The sequence below is a fragment of the Drosophila hydei genome, unplaced genomic scaffold (assembly GCF_003285905.1).
Source record: "Drosophila hydei strain 15085-1641.00,03,60 unplaced genomic scaffold, DhydRS2 tig00000063-arrow-pilon, whole genome shotgun sequence".
NCBI classification, from domain to species: Eukaryota; Metazoa; Arthropoda; class Insecta; order Diptera; family Drosophilidae; genus Drosophila; species Drosophila hydei.
This window is the reverse complement of record NW_022045657.1, coordinates 2,239,055-2,256,902: the sequence shown is the minus strand read 5'-3', so window position 1 is coordinate 2,256,902 and position 17,848 is coordinate 2,239,055. Positions and strand designations below refer to the sequence as shown.

General features: G+C 43.2%; 4 protein-coding genes and 2 non-coding genes across 8 annotated transcripts; 3 read left to right on the top strand and 3 right to left on the bottom strand.

Annotated features, from left to right (window-relative positions):
- Positions 1 to 6: 6 nt before the first annotated feature.
- On the bottom strand, positions 7 to 4,285 carry LOC111604969 (transketolase-like protein 2). 2 transcript variants are annotated; one of them, XM_023323260.2, is made up of 5 exons: positions 3,956 to 4,285; positions 3,524 to 3,769; positions 3,334 to 3,467; positions 327 to 1,925; positions 7 to 268 (listed from the first exon to the last, which is right to left on the bottom strand). In XM_023323260.2, exons 3-5 carry the CDS (start codon positions 3,435 to 3,437, stop codon positions 91 to 93), a joined length of 1,881 nt encoding a protein of 626 aa, XP_023179028.2. In that variant the 5' UTR covers positions 3,438 to 3,467; positions 3,524 to 3,769; positions 3,956 to 4,285; the 3' UTR covers positions 7 to 90. The 2 variants fall into 2 exon arrangements, with proteins under 2 accessions (XP_023179028.2, XP_023179027.2); XM_023323259.2 differs by having other exon boundaries at positions 3,334 to 3,769; positions 3,979 to 4,284.
- Trnay-gua lies at positions 4,041 to 4,139 on the top strand. Its single transcript has 2 exons — positions 4,041 to 4,077; positions 4,104 to 4,139. It is a non-coding gene; the product is annotated as a tRNA-Tyr (tRNA).
- Positions 4,286 to 4,399: 114 nt separating the features above from the next.
- Positions 4,400 to 4,495, bottom strand: Trnay-gua. The gene is made up of 2 exons: positions 4,459 to 4,495; positions 4,400 to 4,435 (listed from the first exon to the last, which is right to left on the bottom strand). It is a non-coding gene; the product is annotated as a tRNA-Tyr (tRNA).
- A 746-nt stretch (positions 4,496 to 5,241) lies between these two features.
- On the bottom strand, positions 5,242 to 8,949 carry LOC111604829 (spermine oxidase). Its single transcript, XM_023323053.2, has 5 exons — positions 8,323 to 8,949; positions 6,711 to 7,116; positions 5,862 to 6,645; positions 5,686 to 5,806; positions 5,242 to 5,611 (listed from the first exon to the last, which is right to left on the bottom strand). Exons 1-5 carry the CDS (start codon positions 8,638 to 8,640, stop codon positions 5,429 to 5,431), a joined length of 1,812 nt encoding a protein of 603 aa, XP_023178821.1. The 5' UTR covers positions 8,641 to 8,949; the 3' UTR covers positions 5,242 to 5,428.
- A 98-nt stretch (positions 8,950 to 9,047) lies between these two features.
- Positions 9,048 to 12,049, top strand: LOC111604828 (Hermansky-Pudlak syndrome 5 protein homolog). The gene is made up of 3 exons (XM_023323052.2): positions 9,048 to 9,315; positions 9,382 to 9,888; positions 9,950 to 12,049. The coding sequence occupies exons 1-3, from the start codon at positions 9,232 to 9,234 to the stop codon at positions 11,906 to 11,908; spliced, it is 2,550 nt and encodes an 849-aa protein (XP_023178820.2). The 5' UTR covers positions 9,048 to 9,231; the 3' UTR covers positions 11,909 to 12,049.
- Positions 12,050 to 12,248: 199 nt separating this feature from the next.
- Positions 12,249 to 17,021, top strand: LOC111604853 (ATP-dependent RNA helicase bel). Of its 2 annotated transcripts, none has more exons than XM_023323087.2 (4): positions 12,249 to 13,206; positions 14,414 to 14,762; positions 14,888 to 16,774; positions 16,850 to 17,021. In XM_023323087.2, exons 1-4 carry the CDS (start codon positions 13,162 to 13,164, stop codon positions 16,963 to 16,965), a joined length of 2,397 nt encoding a protein of 798 aa, XP_023178855.1. In that variant the 5' UTR covers positions 12,249 to 13,161; the 3' UTR covers positions 16,966 to 17,021. The 2 variants fall into 2 exon arrangements, with proteins under 2 accessions (XP_023178855.1, XP_023178854.1); XM_023323086.2 differs by having other exon boundaries at positions 12,250 to 13,206; positions 14,888 to 16,783.
- The last annotated feature ends 827 nt before the right edge of the window (positions 17,022 to 17,848 follow it).

Sequence of the window (17,848 nt, the reverse complement as noted above, 5' to 3'; positions counted from 1 at the left end):
CGGTTATTTTTAAATGATATTGAAGAATCTTTATTCTAAATTTCGCAAATTACATATGTAGAAAATTGCATTTAGAAAATATGCTGCTGCTCACTTCTTAATGATGCTATTGACGGCAGCTACAATATTCCGAGCAGAGATGCCGTACATGTCAACAAGTACGGCCGAAGGGCCAGATCGCGGCACAGTGGGCACAAACAAGTGCTTCACCACGAAATTGCGATGCTCGGCCAGAGCACTAAGCACAGCTTCGCCCAAACCGCCTTGCCTGTGAAAGGAAAACGAATTTTAGCAAGACAGGCAGCAACCACAGATGCCACACTTACTGGTAGTGATCTTCAACAACAACCACGCGACCACCGCACTGTTTGCCGTGCTCCAAAATCAAGTCCGTATCGAGTGGTTTCACAGTGAAGGGGTCGATGACACGGGCCGTAATGCACTCCTTCTCCAGTTGCTGAGCAGCGCTCAGGCACTCGTCCAGCGTAATGCCGGCGCCAATGAGAAGCACCTCATCAGACGGCTTCTGGCGCACCACCCGGCCGCGTCCAATAGCGAACTTGTCATCGTTGTTGTACAATACAGTGGTTTCGGGACGCGATGTGCGGATAAAGCACACGCCCTTTGTATTAGCAGCAAGCTCGACAGCACGTTCAGTGCTCACAGCATCCGAAGGGTAGAAAACGGTACTTCCTGGTATAGTGCGAAACATCGCAATATCCTCCAGGCCCATCTGTGAGGGACCATCCTCACCAATGCTGCAACCACAATGGGAGCCGACAAAATTCACATTCGTTTGCGAGATGGCACCCATGCGAATCTGATCGTACGCACGAGTGAAAAACGTGGCAAATGTTGAAGCGAATGCAACTGTGCGACGACGGCAAGTAGCACCAATAGCCACACCCACCAGATTCTGTTCAGCAATGAAGCACTCGATGTAGCGTTCCGGATAGGCGTTGCGCAGCCTATCTGCATACGTAGAGTTTTTGGTATCGCCGTCCATGGCAATCACGCGATCGTTGTCGGCAGCAATCTTGGCCAGGGCCGAGCCGTAGGCCACACGAGTGGCCACCTTATCGCCAAGATTGTAGTTAGGCGGAGTGCACAATTTAATATTGGTGATGTCCACTTCAGGTGCCAGACCCGATTTACAAATCTTTTTGGGTACCAACTTAACATTCGGGTTGACAATACGGGCCTCCAGAGTCTTGATGGCGCACGCAGCCTTCGCGCCCAATGGCTTACCATGCCAGTTTTCTTGATCCTCAATATCCGGAAAATCTTTGCCCTTTAGCGTCTTGGCAATGATGGCCGTGGGCTTGTTCTTCGTGCTAGAAGCACAGTGAAGAGCCTTGCACAACTCCTCAACATCGTGGCCATCCACGACGAGAGCATTGAAGCCGAAGGCTTCCAGGCGTTCACGGTACACATCCATTTTGTGCTGCAGGGAAGTGGCCTCCGATTGTCCAAACCTGTTCACATCGAAAATCACGCACAGATTATCTAGCTCATAGTGGGAAGCGAAGTGCAGAGATTCCCAAATGGAACCCTCAGCCGTTTCACCATCCCCAACAATTACATAGGTGCGATAGTCGGCCTTGTCGAAGTTCTTGCCCACATATGCCATGCCGGCAGCCATGGCCACGCCCTGGCCCAGAGATCCAGTGCCGACATCTATGAAGTTCAGACGCGGAGTCGGATGCCCTTCCAGATCGCTGTCGATTTTGCGCAAGTTTTTCAGTTCCTCTACGGGAAATAGACCAGCCTCTGCCCACGCAGCATACAGAATTGGACCAGCATGGCCCTTGGACAGAACTAAACGATCACTGGAGGGATCACGAGGATGCTTCAAATTCAAACGCATATGCTGGAAGAACAGCACAGACATGATCTCGGCGATGGAGCTACATGAGGTCGGGTGACTAGAACGCAGAGTGAAGCAATGAGCGATTAGTTTAATTAGGTTTAAGTTTAGAAAAACTTATATACGGATCTGCAGTGGAAACTCAAGGGCAACTGAAGAACAAGCATTTCTACCTTATTGCAGATACTAAAAAACCATCCCTAGTTCTATATACAAATCAATCCTATAAAAGTAGGGATTAAGGGAATTGTATATCCTATATATACTCAATAAAAATATTTAGGAATAGATTATTTTTTCCATAGCAAAAATCTCATTTTTCATTCTATGGTAGTTTTTTACAGCGGGGCCCTGGAATTGTTTGTGTATGTAAATAAATTTGATATGCTGTGAATACTCTAAAACCAGAATGGAGGCTCGCCTTACCTACCACATGTATTTCTATACGATGGCACATGTATGTGTGTATATAAATAGACCTTATCGCAGACAGATTTTTGTATACATTTGGGCATTGGAACCGGTTGGTCGTTTTTGCACGCTTTGCAGAAATAGATCTGTGTGTGTATGTATTTCTCATGGTTTTCATTAAAAGGGCCCTTGACAACGTCCTCTGCTCAGTAAAGAACTAATGAAGGTTATGTTAAATATTAGAGAGCCGGTCACCTTCTGTACAGTTTTGAGTCGATCATATCTTTAGCTGACGAACCAAACAACTGTAGGTTATCTGTTAAGTAGGGGAGAAACAGAGAGGTCACAAATACATACACATACTCTACATATACATAAATGTATGTATGTATATGTTGTGTGCGGCTTATCAGTTAAGTGGAAAACTAAGATGGGATAACAAATGGCAATTATAACAAAATGCATTGAAAGTATTTTATGATAAACTCGTACTGCTTATCGTGCATTTAGATTATTTACATAAGGACCATAAAAACGCCAGAGCGTCAAGCAAATTAAGGGACATTAAAAATGATATTTATATGATTTTAGTATTGTTGTTAAGCGTTGCCAGCTGGTCGAAAATTCAAAGTGCTTTCGAGCACTGAAATTAATTTGAAGTGGAGGCGGCGGCGACGGCTCACGCACGCAATATATTTACTCATATGCATGCATGTACGGAAGTTTATAAGAGCGTTTAAACTGGATATTTTTAATCTACGAACCAATTAGCTATATTTCTAAAGGTTAATGAAGGTTAATCAAAACTTTGCAAATTAAATGCAAAATAAATAAACGTGGCTTATCTGCAATAATTCAAATACCAACACAAACACACACGCACAACCACTTATGTATGGGAATGTGCACAGCAAAACGTGAGTTTTTTAGAACGGCGTTACATTGGGCATTACACGTGGCCTGACAGCCTTAAGCCGGGGTCACCTTTGCCAGTCGCACGTCATGCGAGTGTGCAAGGTGCACAACTATTCCTCAGGTGATTGTCAAATGCTCACCCAGACTTAGCGGCCTCCGTCGATGCGACAGAATGTATACGCAGCTTGTGGGCCATATCTTTCAGGTCCTGCACAGTTTTCGCTTCTGGCTTATGGTACGCCATTCTGAATTGGATTTGAGTAGGTGTTGGTTTCTGTGATGATTAGCTTTAAAAATTGTCTGTTGTCGACCAGTGGGCGAAACTTTTACTTTTGCAAACAGTCCAAAGAAATAGTGGCGTTCTGGTAGCTGAAGCTTCTTTGATACAGTATTTGTCAGCGGCAGTAAACCTTTACAGCCGGCAGTTAAAAGCAAACTGCCGACACAAAAAATCTCGTTCAGTATCGACGCAATTCTGACTGAATTAGGCGACGCAGACGTCGCAACCGCTGGTACACAAAATGGAAAGCTCTGAAGTTAAAGCGCGTTCGTTGAATCGTCTTGGTTTGCTGGCAGCTGAAAAGAGATGGAGATACATACATTAATTTTGACATGCTTTGAAGCCTTAAACACTATAGCGTGAGTAAGTCAGGTATATTTTCTTTAAAATACAAAATGGTACATTCGGTTCGGCAAGCAAATAAAATTTAAATCACTTCTTTATGCCGCGAACTTTATCAGAATTGCGTGTGTTGCAATTACTTTTAATAAATAAAAATATGTACTTCAACTGGAATTTCTTTCACAGTTACTATTGATAAAAGACTTTGGTCGCCAGATTTTCATGCCTTCGATAGCTCAGTTGGCAGAGCGGTGGACTGTAGGTCGGCAATCGCAAGAAACATTAGATATCCATAGGTCGCTGGTTCGACTCCGGCTCGAAGGATTTAATTTTTTATTTATTTTTTCTAATACTTAATATCTGCTAAAAATGAAAAACTTTTTCCGCGGAAACTTATATACTGAAATTTTGGTACACCGTTAAATTTTGTTCACGTCAAATAAAAAAAAGTTATAGTTAGTTTGTAAGCCTACATGTAATTGATTTGAAATAAATGAAACTTATAGAAAAACTAAATGCATACGCCTACATTGATAAATAATTTATTTAAAAAATAAAAAAATTGTAAATTAAAAAAAAATTAATCCTTCGAGCCGGAGTCGAACCAGCGACCTATGGATTTCTATATGTTGCAAACGCCGTTCTACAGTCCACCGCTCTACCAACTGAGCTATCGAAGGCACATGGTCGTAGCATGTCAAAAACCACATTCATTGGGGCTCTGATAAACAAAACGTATGTGGGTGTGGCGCTAACGTATACTTATAGGGGCTAGCACAAACAAATTCTGTCAATTTAGCGTGTTGTTTTATTCTCGTTTTGCGCACAATTTCAAATTATAAATAAATACAAATAAATATGTAGATCTATTTTGAATATATATATAATATTTTTAATATCATTTTTTAGCTTCTCTTATCGATTTAACTAATACATAAATTAGTTAGCAAAATAGTTAACATTAACAATACATAGTTTCATTAAAATTTACATGTTCTAGACTTCGTTTTGTCTTTTGGTACCATTTGCTTTAGACTTTGCAGTTGCTCTTTGTTCGAAAAAGTTGATTCTTATTTTGTTGTTCTAGTAACTTAAATAAAATTTAGACTACATTTAATATGAATTTATAAAAATAGGCATATATTCTAAATCATTTACGCTTCAAATTTATTTTGTGCACATTTTATAAACAGTAAAGGTTTTTGTTTAACGATTAACAACATTACAGTTAAAGCTGCTTAGCGTGCAAAGAGATTTGATTTTTTTTATAGACGAAACGATCTCTTAAATAGCAAATCGTTGAGTTATGTATAAAGTTTTATTTTCTTGATATTGTACAAGCGGATTTCTAGAAGCTGTTCAAAAATGAATGCATAAATAAAATGAATGCTTACTGGAATTTGATATTTGACAAAATAAGTTAACAATTAATTAGTTCTGCATACATAAACAAATGCATAATGAGGACCTAAACAGAAAAAAACAAGGACAAATACACTGAATGTGATATCACGAGCTAAAAAGCGATAAATAAAAGCGCTAAAAAAACCTGAACATTAATGAAATTATAATACAAAAATAATGATGACGAAAAGGTTCTCGTTGATCGTAGCTCAGTCGAGGGCAATGCCCTGCATCCACGCACTCAAATCGCTACCGTCAGACTCCATGATGATCTCATCGGGTTCGTCATTAGCCAGCAAGTACTGTGCCGCCGTCCGGCCGCTCAAGTAGGCACCATGTACGGTGGAGTAAAAGCTGGAATGCGTGTGCTCACCGGCGAATACTATCGCAGGCTAATAGTAAAATAGGAAATAGGAAAAGGGTAAAGATTTAGATGCATTTTCGGGGTAACTATCGTACGACTGACCTTTGTAGCCTGCGGGTTTGCATACAGAGGCTGTGCTAGATTCTCAATATCTTCCTGGGTAGCACCCACGGGTATTGAGGTGTAAGCGCCGCCTGTATACGATTGCGATTTCCAGCTGGTACTAAATACAAAACCAATTATTAGCATACATTAGGGATTAAGGCAGCTATACTTACCACACACACATTTTGGGTTTGGGTACGTAGGGATCCTGCAGAAAATTACGCAGAATTTCTGTGCATTTGTCAGCAACTACCTCATGTGGTAGCGTTTCCATATACTCTGCTTCCCGACCCGATACCCAACCCAAGAGCAGTGTGTCCGTAATCTTGGCAAATGAGTAAATTTTCTTGTACCAATTCTTGCTAAGATAAGCCTCTGAAGCGCTCTCCTCCTCGCTGACAGCATCCTGTTTCTCATCATCCCAGAGGAGCATCACCTCCGATACGGCCGCACTGAGAAACGGACGGTCGTAGACCAAAAAGATTTTGTCCACAGTGCCAAACATGAGATTCTCAATGGATTCTTGCTTGTAGTGCGGCAACTCCGGATCGAACAGTGTTCGATGCGTTTGCTTCAATACGCCCAGCGGTATGGTGCATATCACATGCGCCGCATGGAACACGTGTCCGTTCTCGCAGTCCACGCGTACTGCGCCCTCGGGCGCAAAATCACAATTGCTGCTGGAATTCGATTCAACGGAGGCGCCACGCAAAGCGCTGCTGGCCGCCGTTGGTACTTCCGTGACGGTCTTCTGTGAATCATCGGAATCCTCATTTTCGGAATTCTCATCGACGGTCTCCAGGCCAGTGAATGTCTTTTTTCGTTTCCAGTGTATCTTTTTCACCGGGCATTTGGTCATGATGGACTCTTTGGGTATCTGAGCGCTCAGCGGGCGCAGTATGGAACTGTAGCCTGCGGGTAACACAATATTACCGCCCTGGAGCTCCGTATAACTACCTGTAAGAGGATAAAACAAATGTAAAAACTCTTTCAACTGCACTCTAATAGAATAGTCTGCTAACCCAGCTCTAGCAAATCAACTTCGTTCATATTGTGGCAGCCCGTAATGCAGGTCTCACGCTTGAGTAGACAATTGAATATCAATTGCTTCAAGCGCTTCTCCTTGGGATCCTGCACAGAGCTCAGATAGATCTCAATCTCATAGTTAATGTGCTCCCCCACACTGTTGATGTCCGGCGGCGGGCTGTACTGGCAGAGAAAATACTCATCACAGCGGCGTAGAAAACAAACGTACGCCTCGTAGATCTCCTGCAGTATGCTGAAAGGAACTTGATGCCCATCCTCGGTGGTGGCCACCACTTTGTGCGGCTTCGGTATGTTCACAACGCTGACTAGACCATGATGCACGGCTATTTCGAATATTGGATTGCCCAGGACTCCGTGAATCCAATTGGCGCCCAGTTCCACCTGAAAGATACGATTTGAAGTTTTTTTCTGAATGAACCTAATGTAAACGGATATGGAACTACAGTTAATAACACTTCAATAGGGGCTGTCGGAATTTCATACAGAGTATAACTTTTTTTAATTTAATATATTCATATTATAATTTTTTTGTTCGAAATCTTATTATTTTAAAGTTACGTTATTGAAAATTGTAATGGGATTAAAGAAATAATAAATAAATTATTTTAATAAATTATTTAAGTGAATTTATTTCTACTTTTTATAACATTTAAATATAAGTAACAGAAAACATTTAAAAATAAAAAACTTTTAAATATTAAGTGAATAACCTTAATAATGAAAAACATAATCTACGGAATATCCCTAATGTAAAGTTCTTTTACTCCCTCTCTTAGTAGTATTTTTATAAACTTATAGATAAAATACATTTAACTTTCCAATAAGCTAGATAAGAACTGACCTATATGATAATAAATATAAAAGGAAATGATTTCTAAGGATAATAAACTTATCAAGCAACTGTACATTTTTATTTATTATTTATTATTTATTTATTATTCGCTAAATTTCATTTAAAGCTGTCTACGTGATTGTTAGCCCGTTGCTAAATGCAACGCCCCCTTAAACGTCATAATTCAGGAATCTTATCTGAAAGCTATTAAATTGTATAACAATTGTAGCCGCAATATATTCTCCTGAACGAATTTCGGCTGGAACACTCCGTGATTGCAACTTCCGGTCAAAAAAAAAAGAAGCAGAAAACAACAACAAAAGCAACAATCAAATGGCAAGGTGACAAGGACACGCCATACGCAATTAGGCAGCCCACACTACGAGAGCAAGAAATTAGGCAGATCACACAACAACAATAACAGCAGCAAAGCATAAAAACCAAATAATAAAAACATTATTTTTAAACATTAACATATTCATCTACATCTACTTTTTCCAATTATTTAAATATTTCGTCTGTAATTCTGTAATTTTGTTTTTTTAATATTCGTCAGTTTTGTGGAAAAATCTATAATTTTATATTTTGTAATTTCGTGTACCCTCCCCTTCTGACGAGAGAAAAACCGTTGTTCAACAGCAGCAAGTTGACAAAAATACCAACACACACACCCCTTTCCGCGCACATAGCACTGTCGTTCCTTTCGCGGCAGCCGACAATACATATTGCTTCTTACATAATGCCCTCTGCAATACCTTTTGATTGTTGCCGAGTGGTATGGACACAATACGCCCACCCACCCGACCGCGCGCCTCCACTATGAGAAAATCATCGCAGCCGTTTTGCAACAGATGATTGGCAGCAGACAGGCCAGCCATGCCAGCGCCAATTATCAAAACCTTCACATTTGTGATGCCGCCCTGTGCAGTGCCTGTGCTGGATGCAGCGGCGCCATCATCGGCAACGTGACCATCAGCCGCTGCCGCCGCCGCCGCAGCGGCCGTTGCTGCTATATCGGCCAGGCCTTCTTCTGTGGGCGAAGGTGCTGGCGTTTTTGGCTCTTTATTAGCCATGTTGTTTTCTCTCACATATGCAAATCAATTTTGCTGTTTTTAATCAGTTTTTCTGTTTTGCGTTTGTATTTTTACTCCTCATAGCGTTTCAGCTTGCACTTTTTTATATCGCGACGGCCACGAACTGTTTTGACGTTTCGTTGACAGCACCGTCGAGCATGGCTCGATTGGTAAAATGGGACGAAGATCTAACGCAGCTGTTCACAGCAACGCACATGCGTTGATTAACTATTTAATTTATATGCTTAAAAATAAATATTCTATTTATTATTGCATTTAACAGATTGTTCCGAATTTATTTTCACATTTTCGACATAATAATACGATAACAGCTGTGAATGGCCAAGTTGCCAGACTGTTGTATTTTCAATGTAAACAACTTTCTTACGTTGCCTGACAGTTTGAAGTAAACGTTCTGGCAGCGCTAGCCTAACATCTGTAAAAGTTGCATTCCTGTGTTTATTTTTTTTTATTTCACCACAACACCAGAAATGCATTAATATTAAAGGAATAATAAACCGTACAATTCGCTAGTTAAGAGTGCGAACAATGTAAATACGCGTGTGTCAGCCAGCAAAAACAAGCATTAAAATGACTGACGCCTACTGCTTGTCCAATTTTATTGATTTTTCACAGCATTTGTCACAGCCGCTGAGGCACAGCAATCGGATCAAGGTAACAATTTTGTTGTAACTTAATACAAAACACGGTAACTTAGTACTTGTAATCTCCAAACTACAGTATACTTGCTTTGATATCTCTGACAACTACATCATCTTTGGCGCCACCTCCGGCTCCCTTTACTTCTTCAATCGTGGCGGCAAGTTTATGCACTTGATCCCCAATAAGCATGGGCCGGTCACACACTTGAGTATCTCGGCCAACAACAAGTATGTGGCCTTTGCCACTCAACGCTCTCTGATTTGTGTGTATGCGGTGAATCTCTCCGCTCAGGCCGCACCTCAAGTGATTGTCACGCACCTGAGCGCCGATCAATCGGTGCAGGTGAGCTGTATCCATTGGACGCCGGATGAGAAGCAATTCTACTATGGCGATACACGTGGCCAGGTTAATCTGGTACTTCTATCGTCCTTTATAGGACATAGTCTGCTGTTTAACATGTCCGTGCATCCGCTTTTGTATCTAGATGCCCCCGTCGTCCAGATCGATGACTTTGAATCTCTGCTCCTGGTATCAAACTATACCAAGTGCATTCTATGCAACACCGAATTCGAAGAGTACAAGCAGGTAAACTACGACATTCTGGTAGATTGTCATGCACTTATCTAATTGACTCTTTTGCTTGCAGATCGGCAACCGTCCACGTGATGGCGCTTTTGGTGCCTGTTTCTTTATATCGCCACATGAGTCATTGCAGCCGTCACGCATTTATTGCGCACGTCCAGGCACTCGAATCTGGGAAGTCGACTTCGAAGGCGAGGTAGTGCAAACGCACCAGTTCAAGAGCGCACTGGCCACCGCTCCAGCCCAGATACTGAAGCCTAGTGAAGGTGATGCATTCAGTGGTGACGATGCGGATGCCCTGGAGTCCAACGATGAACTGCTAGACTACCAGCCGCAGCACCTGCAATTCGCCAAACTGCAACGTCTAGGCGAAAACTTTTTACTGAGCTATACTGAGCTGGGCCTCTACATCTTTGATGTGCGCCACTCGTCGGTGGTGCTGTGGTGTAATAAGTTCGAGCGCATTGTAGATTGCCGTGTCGCCGGCGCCGATATCTTTATCTTCACCCAAACGGGTTCGCTATACAGCGTTCAGTTGCAGACGCTGCAGTCGCACGCCCTCTTCCTGATGCAGCAATCGAAGCTGCCGCAGTGCGCCCGACTGTTGCGCCATCACGTCAAATATTTTGCGGACAAGGCGCGCGAAAACTACGAGCTGAAGCAGCTCAATCAGTTGAAGCAACTGCTGATCGAACGCCAGCAGTATGAACTGCTCAATGATATATCCGTGATCTTTGATGCCATTGCCCAGTGCACGGGCAGCGCAATGGACACGCACAGCTCCGGCGGCAGCTCAGCAACAACAGAGAGAAGCGTCAGCACAGCTGGAGGGGGATCTCAAGTAGGAAGTGGAGGTGGAGTTGGTAACGTCGCCAACTCAGTGCCAGCAAAAGGCGTTTATGTGCTGGAGAACGCATTTTGCGACAATTTGAAACAACCCCCTAAGTCGGGACACTTTAAGGATGCGCTGCTAACGGTTACGGGTAAATTTGGCAAGAACATTATCAAATACAAGTTCAACATATTTGCCGAGGAGCAGCAGCAGCTAGTGCGTGAGCTAATACCCGCCAGTGAGCGATCGCTGCCCTTTAAGGATATTAAAGCACTGTACGAGGCGCAGGATGAGGATGAGGAAATTGTTTGCCGCAGCAGTAGCAACGGACGCAAGCGTATTACGACAGCGACGCCACACATCAGTCCGGAAGAGAAGACCATCTACAATCTTTATTTGATCCACAAGGGCGCCAAATTCAGTCGCACTCATTGCGTGGAACGCTATCGCGCAGTGTTCGATGAATATGCGGCCAGCGAGCTGATGCAGCTGCTGACGAAGCTTGGACAGGTGATGCTGGAGCACGGCGATAGTCCTGAGCAGGCGCAACGCAACTGCTATGAGATGTATTTCAACTATCTCAATCCGGAACTCATCTGGGAAATGGACGATGCCACACGAGACTACATAGCTAATGGATTGGCCCTACTGAATGCCGGCGTAGAAATTGTCCGCTGCAGTCATTGCAGCTTTCCTTTGAGGTTCAACAATGCCTGTCAGTATCATGAGCTGGGCGCTGTCCTGCTGCGTTACTTTTGGTCCCGCAACGAGCAGCTGAAGTGCTTTGATGTGCTGCAGTCGGTACCGGCGCTGCTTGATGTTCTGGCCAAATTCTATCTGGTCGAGCACAATTTGGACAAAGTTCTGCCCATTGTCTTTAACTATGGCTCCGTGGAGCTGCTGCAGGATGTGGGTAAGCAATTGAATGGCGCCGCTTGGGCGCGTTGCTTTGAGCAGTTTGTGGAACTGCAACGTGGACGCTTGATTTGCGTCAATTGCGAATGCATCAGCAGTGTGGAAGAAGAACAGCTGTCGCGGCATTTCTTCTATACGTGGAACTGTTTTCTGAATATCGCCCTAGATCATCTGACAGCCAACGAGACGCTGGCCTTGATCTTCAAGTGGAGCTCGTATGTACCCAGCGATGCAATCGATCGGGAGTTCTACAAACGCTGCCTGCTTAAGGGCTGAAATGCGTATATATGTACACATATATATTCGTATATATATTTATAAATATTATGCAAATAATGATATTTATTGTTGAAACATTAGCGGCATGCAACTTGCAACATTCCCAGGCCATGATCCAAAAAGAAAATATATATATATATATATATAAGCTTTAGCTAAAGCTACAGCCAATACCAAAAGCATTTATTCTATATAAACGTATATATATATATATATATATATATATATATAAATATATAAATATATAACGAGAAAAACGAAACAAAAATATATATATTTACATGTGTACCAATTGTATGTGTTTGTGCGTAAATTATAATAAAAGCCAATAACACTATACTTCTCTGCATACTTCCTTGAATTTTGCTTCAGATTTTCGAAGCCTAAAAATTAAACAGTCTACACACGCACATAACACAACAAGTTTTGGCATAATTCATACAAAATTTCAACTGCAAAGCAAGCATTTCTCGAAACTAGCAACATCAGCCCCACAATAGCGAAGAGATCCATCTTAGCGTATAAAGTTGTTCAAGGTTTTCCCAAAAAACGTAAAATAATAAAGACGAGCTGCGACCAGATACGTTTTCAAAATATAAATAAATAAAGTTAAAACAAGGTAGCTCTAACGGCTACCAGGACTCGATAAGACTATCGAATTATAGAATCGAGAAGTGAAGCGCTAAGCGTGAAGTGAACAGCCTGGTAACGCATTATGCAAAGCAGCTCTGTCATAGTCAACCCTGTACACTGCGATAACGATAAGTAACAGCGCTGACTCACGCGCTCCCATCACCAATTCTCCACCATTTTTCCCGTGTGGCTCGTTTTCGCCGTTGGTGTGGATAAGACACGCGTCTGAAAGCATAAAAACGCGAAAGCGTACAAAAAACCATACATTTTAAGAACAAGCATAATAACTGGCTTGTGATTGTCAGTAGGCACAAGTAGGCCTAGTTAAGCATATGAACATTAAAAAGTCTTATTGATCGAAGGAACTGATTGTGAAAAGTACAACCTCGCTCTCTCCACATAAGAACGTAGTAGCTTGTGGAACGTAAGAAGTTGTCGGAAAAAAAAACTGAAAGAAAAACGTATAGACACGAAGTGCAACACAAACATACATAAAGAAAGAAACACAAATTACAATAATTTTTTTAGAAATTGCAAGTGTGCGCAAAATCAAGAACAATTCCAAAATTTTCCTAAACGGAAAGAAAGAAAAAACAAGCAAGTGATTGGAGGATAATATGAGTAATGCTATTAACCAAAATGGCACAGGTCTAGAGCAGCAAGTAAGTATTGTACGTGTATATGTGAATGTAAAATGCGGTGCGGTGCGGAAGAGGTACATAATGGAAAAAATGTACATGTACCACTAGTGGATGTGTATGTGTATTAGCTGTGTCAGCTAAAAGTGTGTGTGTGTGAGTGTGCATGTGTGAAAGAGTCGGCGATGCTCATGCGGTCTGCACACGATTATTGAACAGTGTTCAGTCGGGTTCTAAATTTTTTTTATTGATTTCATAACATACAATTCGTCTGACCGTGGAATTCGTTGCGCTTTTACATTTTGCAACGAAAAGAGGGTCGCGTACGTACTTGGTATATTGAGCTGTGTGTGTGTGTATGCTTGTAATTTCATTTCGTTTGTGTAATTTCTTTTGTATAATTTTTAGCCTGCATCCAATTTGACATGTTCATTGCTGTGCAAATGTACGTGTATAAGTGCGAGAGTTTTTCTGCATGTGTGTGAGTGTATGTGTAGCCGCAATTCTAAACCAGTGCATACAAGTGTGTTAGTGTGAGATTGCTAGTTGCGGCGTTCTCTTTGCATTGCTCTCGCTCACACACGCATGTGGAAGCTGAGTATATTTGTAAACAGGGTTGCCAGACGGCCATGTAATCTGTGCATTGTGAGCGACTTTCATCATATGGTAGACAATAACACCCTGTAAATGATTATATGGCGAAAACAAGTTCCACATTCGTGTAGTTTCCATTGAGGCTCATTCCACGAAAACTTTGTACTAGGAATAATTTTGCTTATGTGTGGGAGGCAGTTTTTTGTTTTTGTTGTTGCTAGGCCGCTGCGAAAGCCTCTCAAACTAGTTGCGCTTATTTTTCTCGACTATTGTGTATGAATGTGTGTGACAATAGGCTTCGCGCTTCAATAAAAAAAACATGTTGCTAACCGAGAATAGCGATGGAATTGTGAGAAGATTGCGATTTGTATGTGTATGTGTGTGTCTCTATGTTCAACCGAAAATAAAAACTTGTTATTACAAAGCTCTCTTTGGCAACGGCTTGGAATTCGTTGAACTTGATCGCGCGTATGTGTGTGTCTAATGAAGTTATCGACCCTTTTTATTTCATACGCTAAAAATCGCATTGAAATGGCATTGACAGGCCTGCATTATGTTTCAGATTAACTAGTAATAAATGTATTCGGCAATTTGTATTCTAATTTTATTTTCTAATTATTTACCGTGCCTTTTTCAGGTTGCTGGTCTGGACTTGAATGGCGGCTCGGCTAACTATAGCGGCCCCATAACAAGCAAGACTTCCACTAATTCGGTCACTGGTGGCGTTTATGTGCCCCCGCATCTTCGAGGTGGTGGTGGCAACAACAACGCGGACTTAGACAATCAAGGCCAAGGCTTTGATTCAGGTGCCGCACCGCACAGGGATCAGCAGCAGCAGCAGCAACGCGGCGGTGACTATCGCAGAGGCGATCGCGGCGGAAATCGCGGCTACAATCGCCAGAGCGGCGAATACGGAAGTTTTGGAAGCGGCGGCGGCGGTGGTGGCAGGCGTGGTGGCAGCAACCGCTACGAGGAAAATTATAACGGTAAGTGGAAACCATCATGATTGCATTTGCAGAAATTATGCTTTGGCAAAGCTTGCACCCCACAGGATCATTTAATCACTTGAATCGCACATAAAAGATTATTTTTTCTTATGCATCATTCTCAGGTGGTGAATACGACTCGCGTCGCGGTGGTGACTGGAATCGAGGAGGTGGGCGTAACTTTGGGGATCGACGCGGACCATCTTATCGCGGAGGCGGAGGTGGTGGCGGCGGTGGAGCCGGAGGCAACGGCCTCAATGAGCAACCGGAGGAGGTACAGCAGCCCCGCAATGATCGCTGGCAGGAACCTGAGCGTCCCATTGGATTCGAAGGGGGTGCCAGCGAGGGCGGTCCACCCGGCGGCAGCGGTGGCGGCGGCAACAGAGGCTATGGCAATCGCGGGGGCGGCAGCGGCGGTGGCTACAACAGTCGCTGGAAGGAAGGCGGCGGGGGCGGCGGAAACGTCGATTACACAAAGCTGGGAGCACGTGATGAGCGACTGGAACAGGAGCTGTTCGGTGTGGGCAACACGGGCATCAATTTTGACAAATACGAGGATATACCCGTGGAGGCGACGGGCCAGAATGTACCGCCGCATATCACATCGTTCGATGATGTGCAGCTGACGGAGATTATCCGGAACAATGTGAATCTGGCGCGTTATGATAAACCGACGCCGGTGCAAAAATACGCAATACCAATTATAATCAGCGGACGAGATCTGATGGCGTGCGCTCAGACCGGCTCTGGTAAAACGGCCGCCTTTCTGGTGCCTATCTTGAATCAGATGTATGAGCACGGATTATCGGCGCCGCCGCAAAGCAATCGGCAATATAGCCGACGCAAGCAGTATCCGTTGGGCCTGGTGCTGGCGCCGACCCGTGAGCTGGCCACCCAAATATTTGAGGAGGCCAAAAAGTTTGCTTATCGCTCGCGCATGCGTCCCGCTGTACTCTATGGTGGCAACAATACTAGCGAACAGATGCGTGAATTGGATCGTGGTTGTCATTTAATTGTGGCCACACCCGGTCGCTTGGAGGATATGATAACACGCGGCAAAGTAGGATTGGAGAATATTCGCTTTCTGGTACTAGATGAAGCCGATCGAATGTTGGACATGGGCTTTGAGCCCCAGATACGTCGCATTGTGGAGCAGCTGAATATGCCACCGACGGGACAGCGACAGACATTGATGTTTTCGGCCACATTCCCCAAACAAATCCAGGAGCTGGCCAGCGATTTTCTCAGCAATTACATTTTCTTGGCCGTAGGACGTGTTGGCTCCACTTCGGAGAACATAACACAAACTATATTGTGGGTATACGATCAAGATAAGCGCTCTTATTTGTTAGATCTGTTGTCATCGATACGGGATGGGCCCGAGTACTCGAAGGATAATCTGACGCTCATTTTTGTGGAAACAAAGAAGGGCGCCGATTCTCTGGAAGAGTTCCTTTATCAGTGCAATCATCCGGTCACCAGCATTCATGGTGATCGCACCCAAAAGGAGCGAGAAGAGGCGTTGCGCTGCTTCCGTTCGGGTGATTGCCCGATTCTCGTTGCCACAGCTGTGGCAGCACGTGGTCTGGACATTCCGCATGTGACTCATGTCATTAATTTTGACCTGCCTACCGATGTGGAAGAGTATGTGCATCGTATTGGTCGTACGGGTCGTATGGGTAATCTCGGCGTTGCTACATCCTTTTTCAATGACAAGAATCGCAACATTTGCTCCGACCTTCTGGAGCTGCTGATCGAGACCAAACAGGAGATACCTGGTTTTCTCGAAGAAATGCTTAGTTCGGATCGTGGTCATGGTGGCGCTAAACGTCGTGGTGGCGGTGCCGGTTCCCGTTATGGTGGCGGTTTTGGCTCACGTGATTATCGTACATCTTCTGGTGGTGGTGGTGGCGGCCGCAGCGGTGGCATTAGCGGTGGCGGCGGCGGCGGTGGCGCTCGCAGTGGTGGTTCAGGCGGTGGTGGCAACTATCGCAGCAATGGAAACTCGTATGGTAAGTTTGGTGAGTGAACTGCGCACAATATCCAATCTTGCTGCATATATTATGATGATATTCATGTTATAACAGGTGGCAGCTCTGGCGGTGGCGCCTATGGCGGTGGCTCGTATGGCGGATCCTACGGTGGCGGCGGCGGTGGTGGTGGCTCCCACTCAAACAACGGGCCTGACTGGTGGGGTCAATGAGCAAGGCTTGTCAGCCAGCGAGGCCGGCAGCATCCACAGCGACCACATCGACCCGACTAGCGTCAACTAAAACTGCAAAAAAAGAAGAAGAAAGAAACATACAACAGAGAAGATGAATAACAAGAGCCAGGAGAAAGGAGTAGAAACCGAAGCAGGAACACAAACAGAAACAGAGCCTCGATGCGAAAACCATTTGATAAACCGATCGATATAACAACTTAATTTTATTTGCATATTATATGTATCATCTATATATATATATATATATATATATATATATACATATATACATATATATATATATATATATATATAGGGGCAGCAAATGTGAAAGAGAAACTGTCTGTGCGCAGCGCAACACAACACACATACAACACAAACACATATATAAACACACCCACACCAATACACCGACACATCCATACACATTAACAATAGCAAACGCATTACAAATAAAATAAAATTGTTTAAAAATAATATTTAACATATATATATATATACATATGCTGGAGAAACAACAAACATTACACAAACGAAGAAAAAACTGAAAAATTGTAGTTTATAAAACATACACACAAACAAATATACGCGCATAAAAATAGGCTCATTAACAAATATTATTAATAATACAAATTTATATAGATATGCTAGAGCAAAGCTACACGAAAACGTGAGCCAGAAACATTAGGGATTTAATCTAAAAAGGAACAATTTATGAATTACTTGTGTCCTTTGCCCTACACACACATCCACATCCTCTCGCATGTTTTTCTCTTTGAAATATTGAAATCGATAAAGATAAAACAAAAGAAAACTTTAAACGTTAAGCGATTTACAATTGATGAAACATTGAACATCAATGATTTTAAACTAAACAAAACAT

What these genes read in the sequence shown, in the direction of transcription:
- LOC111604829 (XM_023323053.2), bottom strand. Translation starts at nt 8,640, where the DNA reads ATGGCTAATAAAGAGCCAAAAACGCCAGCACCTTCGCCCACAGAAGAA. An exon ending in CACTCGGCAACAATCAAAAG is followed by an intron (nt 7,117 to 8,322) that starts GTATTGCAGAGG and finishes CGTATCTTTCAG; the next exon opens with GTGGAACTGGGCGCCAATTG. An exon ending in AAACCCAAAATGTGTGTGTG is followed by an intron (nt 5,807 to 5,861) that starts GTAAGTATAGCT and finishes TTTTGTATTTAG; the next exon opens with TACCAGCTGGAAATCGCAAT.
- LOC111604969 (XM_023323260.2), bottom strand. Translation starts at nt 3,437, where the DNA reads ATGGCGTACCATAAGCCAGAAGCGAAAACTGTGCAGGACCTGAAAGAT. An exon ending in ACGGAGGCCGCTAAGTCTGG is followed by an intron (nt 1,926 to 3,333) that starts GTGAGCATTTGA and finishes TCTGCGTTCTAG; the next exon opens with TCACCCGACCTCATGTAGCT. An exon ending in GTTGTTGAAGATCACTACCA is followed by an intron (nt 269 to 326) that starts GTAAGTGTGGCA and finishes TTCCTTTCACAG; the next exon opens with GCAAGGCGGTTTGGGCGAAG.
- LOC111604828 (XM_023323052.2), top strand. Translation starts at nt 9,232, where the DNA reads ATGACTGACGCCTACTGCTTGTCCAATTTTATTGATTTTTCACAGCAT. An exon ending in GGCACAGCAATCGGATCAAG is followed by an intron (nt 9,316 to 9,381) that starts GTAACAATTTTG and finishes TCCAAACTACAG; the next exon opens with TATACTTGCTTTGATATCTC. An exon ending in AATTCGAAGAGTACAAGCAG is followed by an intron (nt 9,889 to 9,949) that starts GTAAACTACGAC and finishes TTTTGCTTGCAG; the next exon opens with ATCGGCAACCGTCCACGTGA.
- LOC111604853 (XM_023323086.2), top strand. Translation starts at nt 13,162, where the DNA reads ATGAGTAATGCTATTAACCAAAATGGCACAGGTCTAGAGCAGCAA. An exon ending in GCACAGGTCTAGAGCAGCAA is followed by an intron (nt 13,207 to 14,413) that starts GTAAGTATTGTA and finishes TGCCTTTTTCAG; the next exon opens with GTTGCTGGTCTGGACTTGAA. An exon ending in CTACGAGGAAAATTATAACG is followed by an intron (nt 14,763 to 14,887) that starts GTAAGTGGAAAC and finishes CATCATTCTCAG; the next exon opens with GTGGTGAATACGACTCGCGT.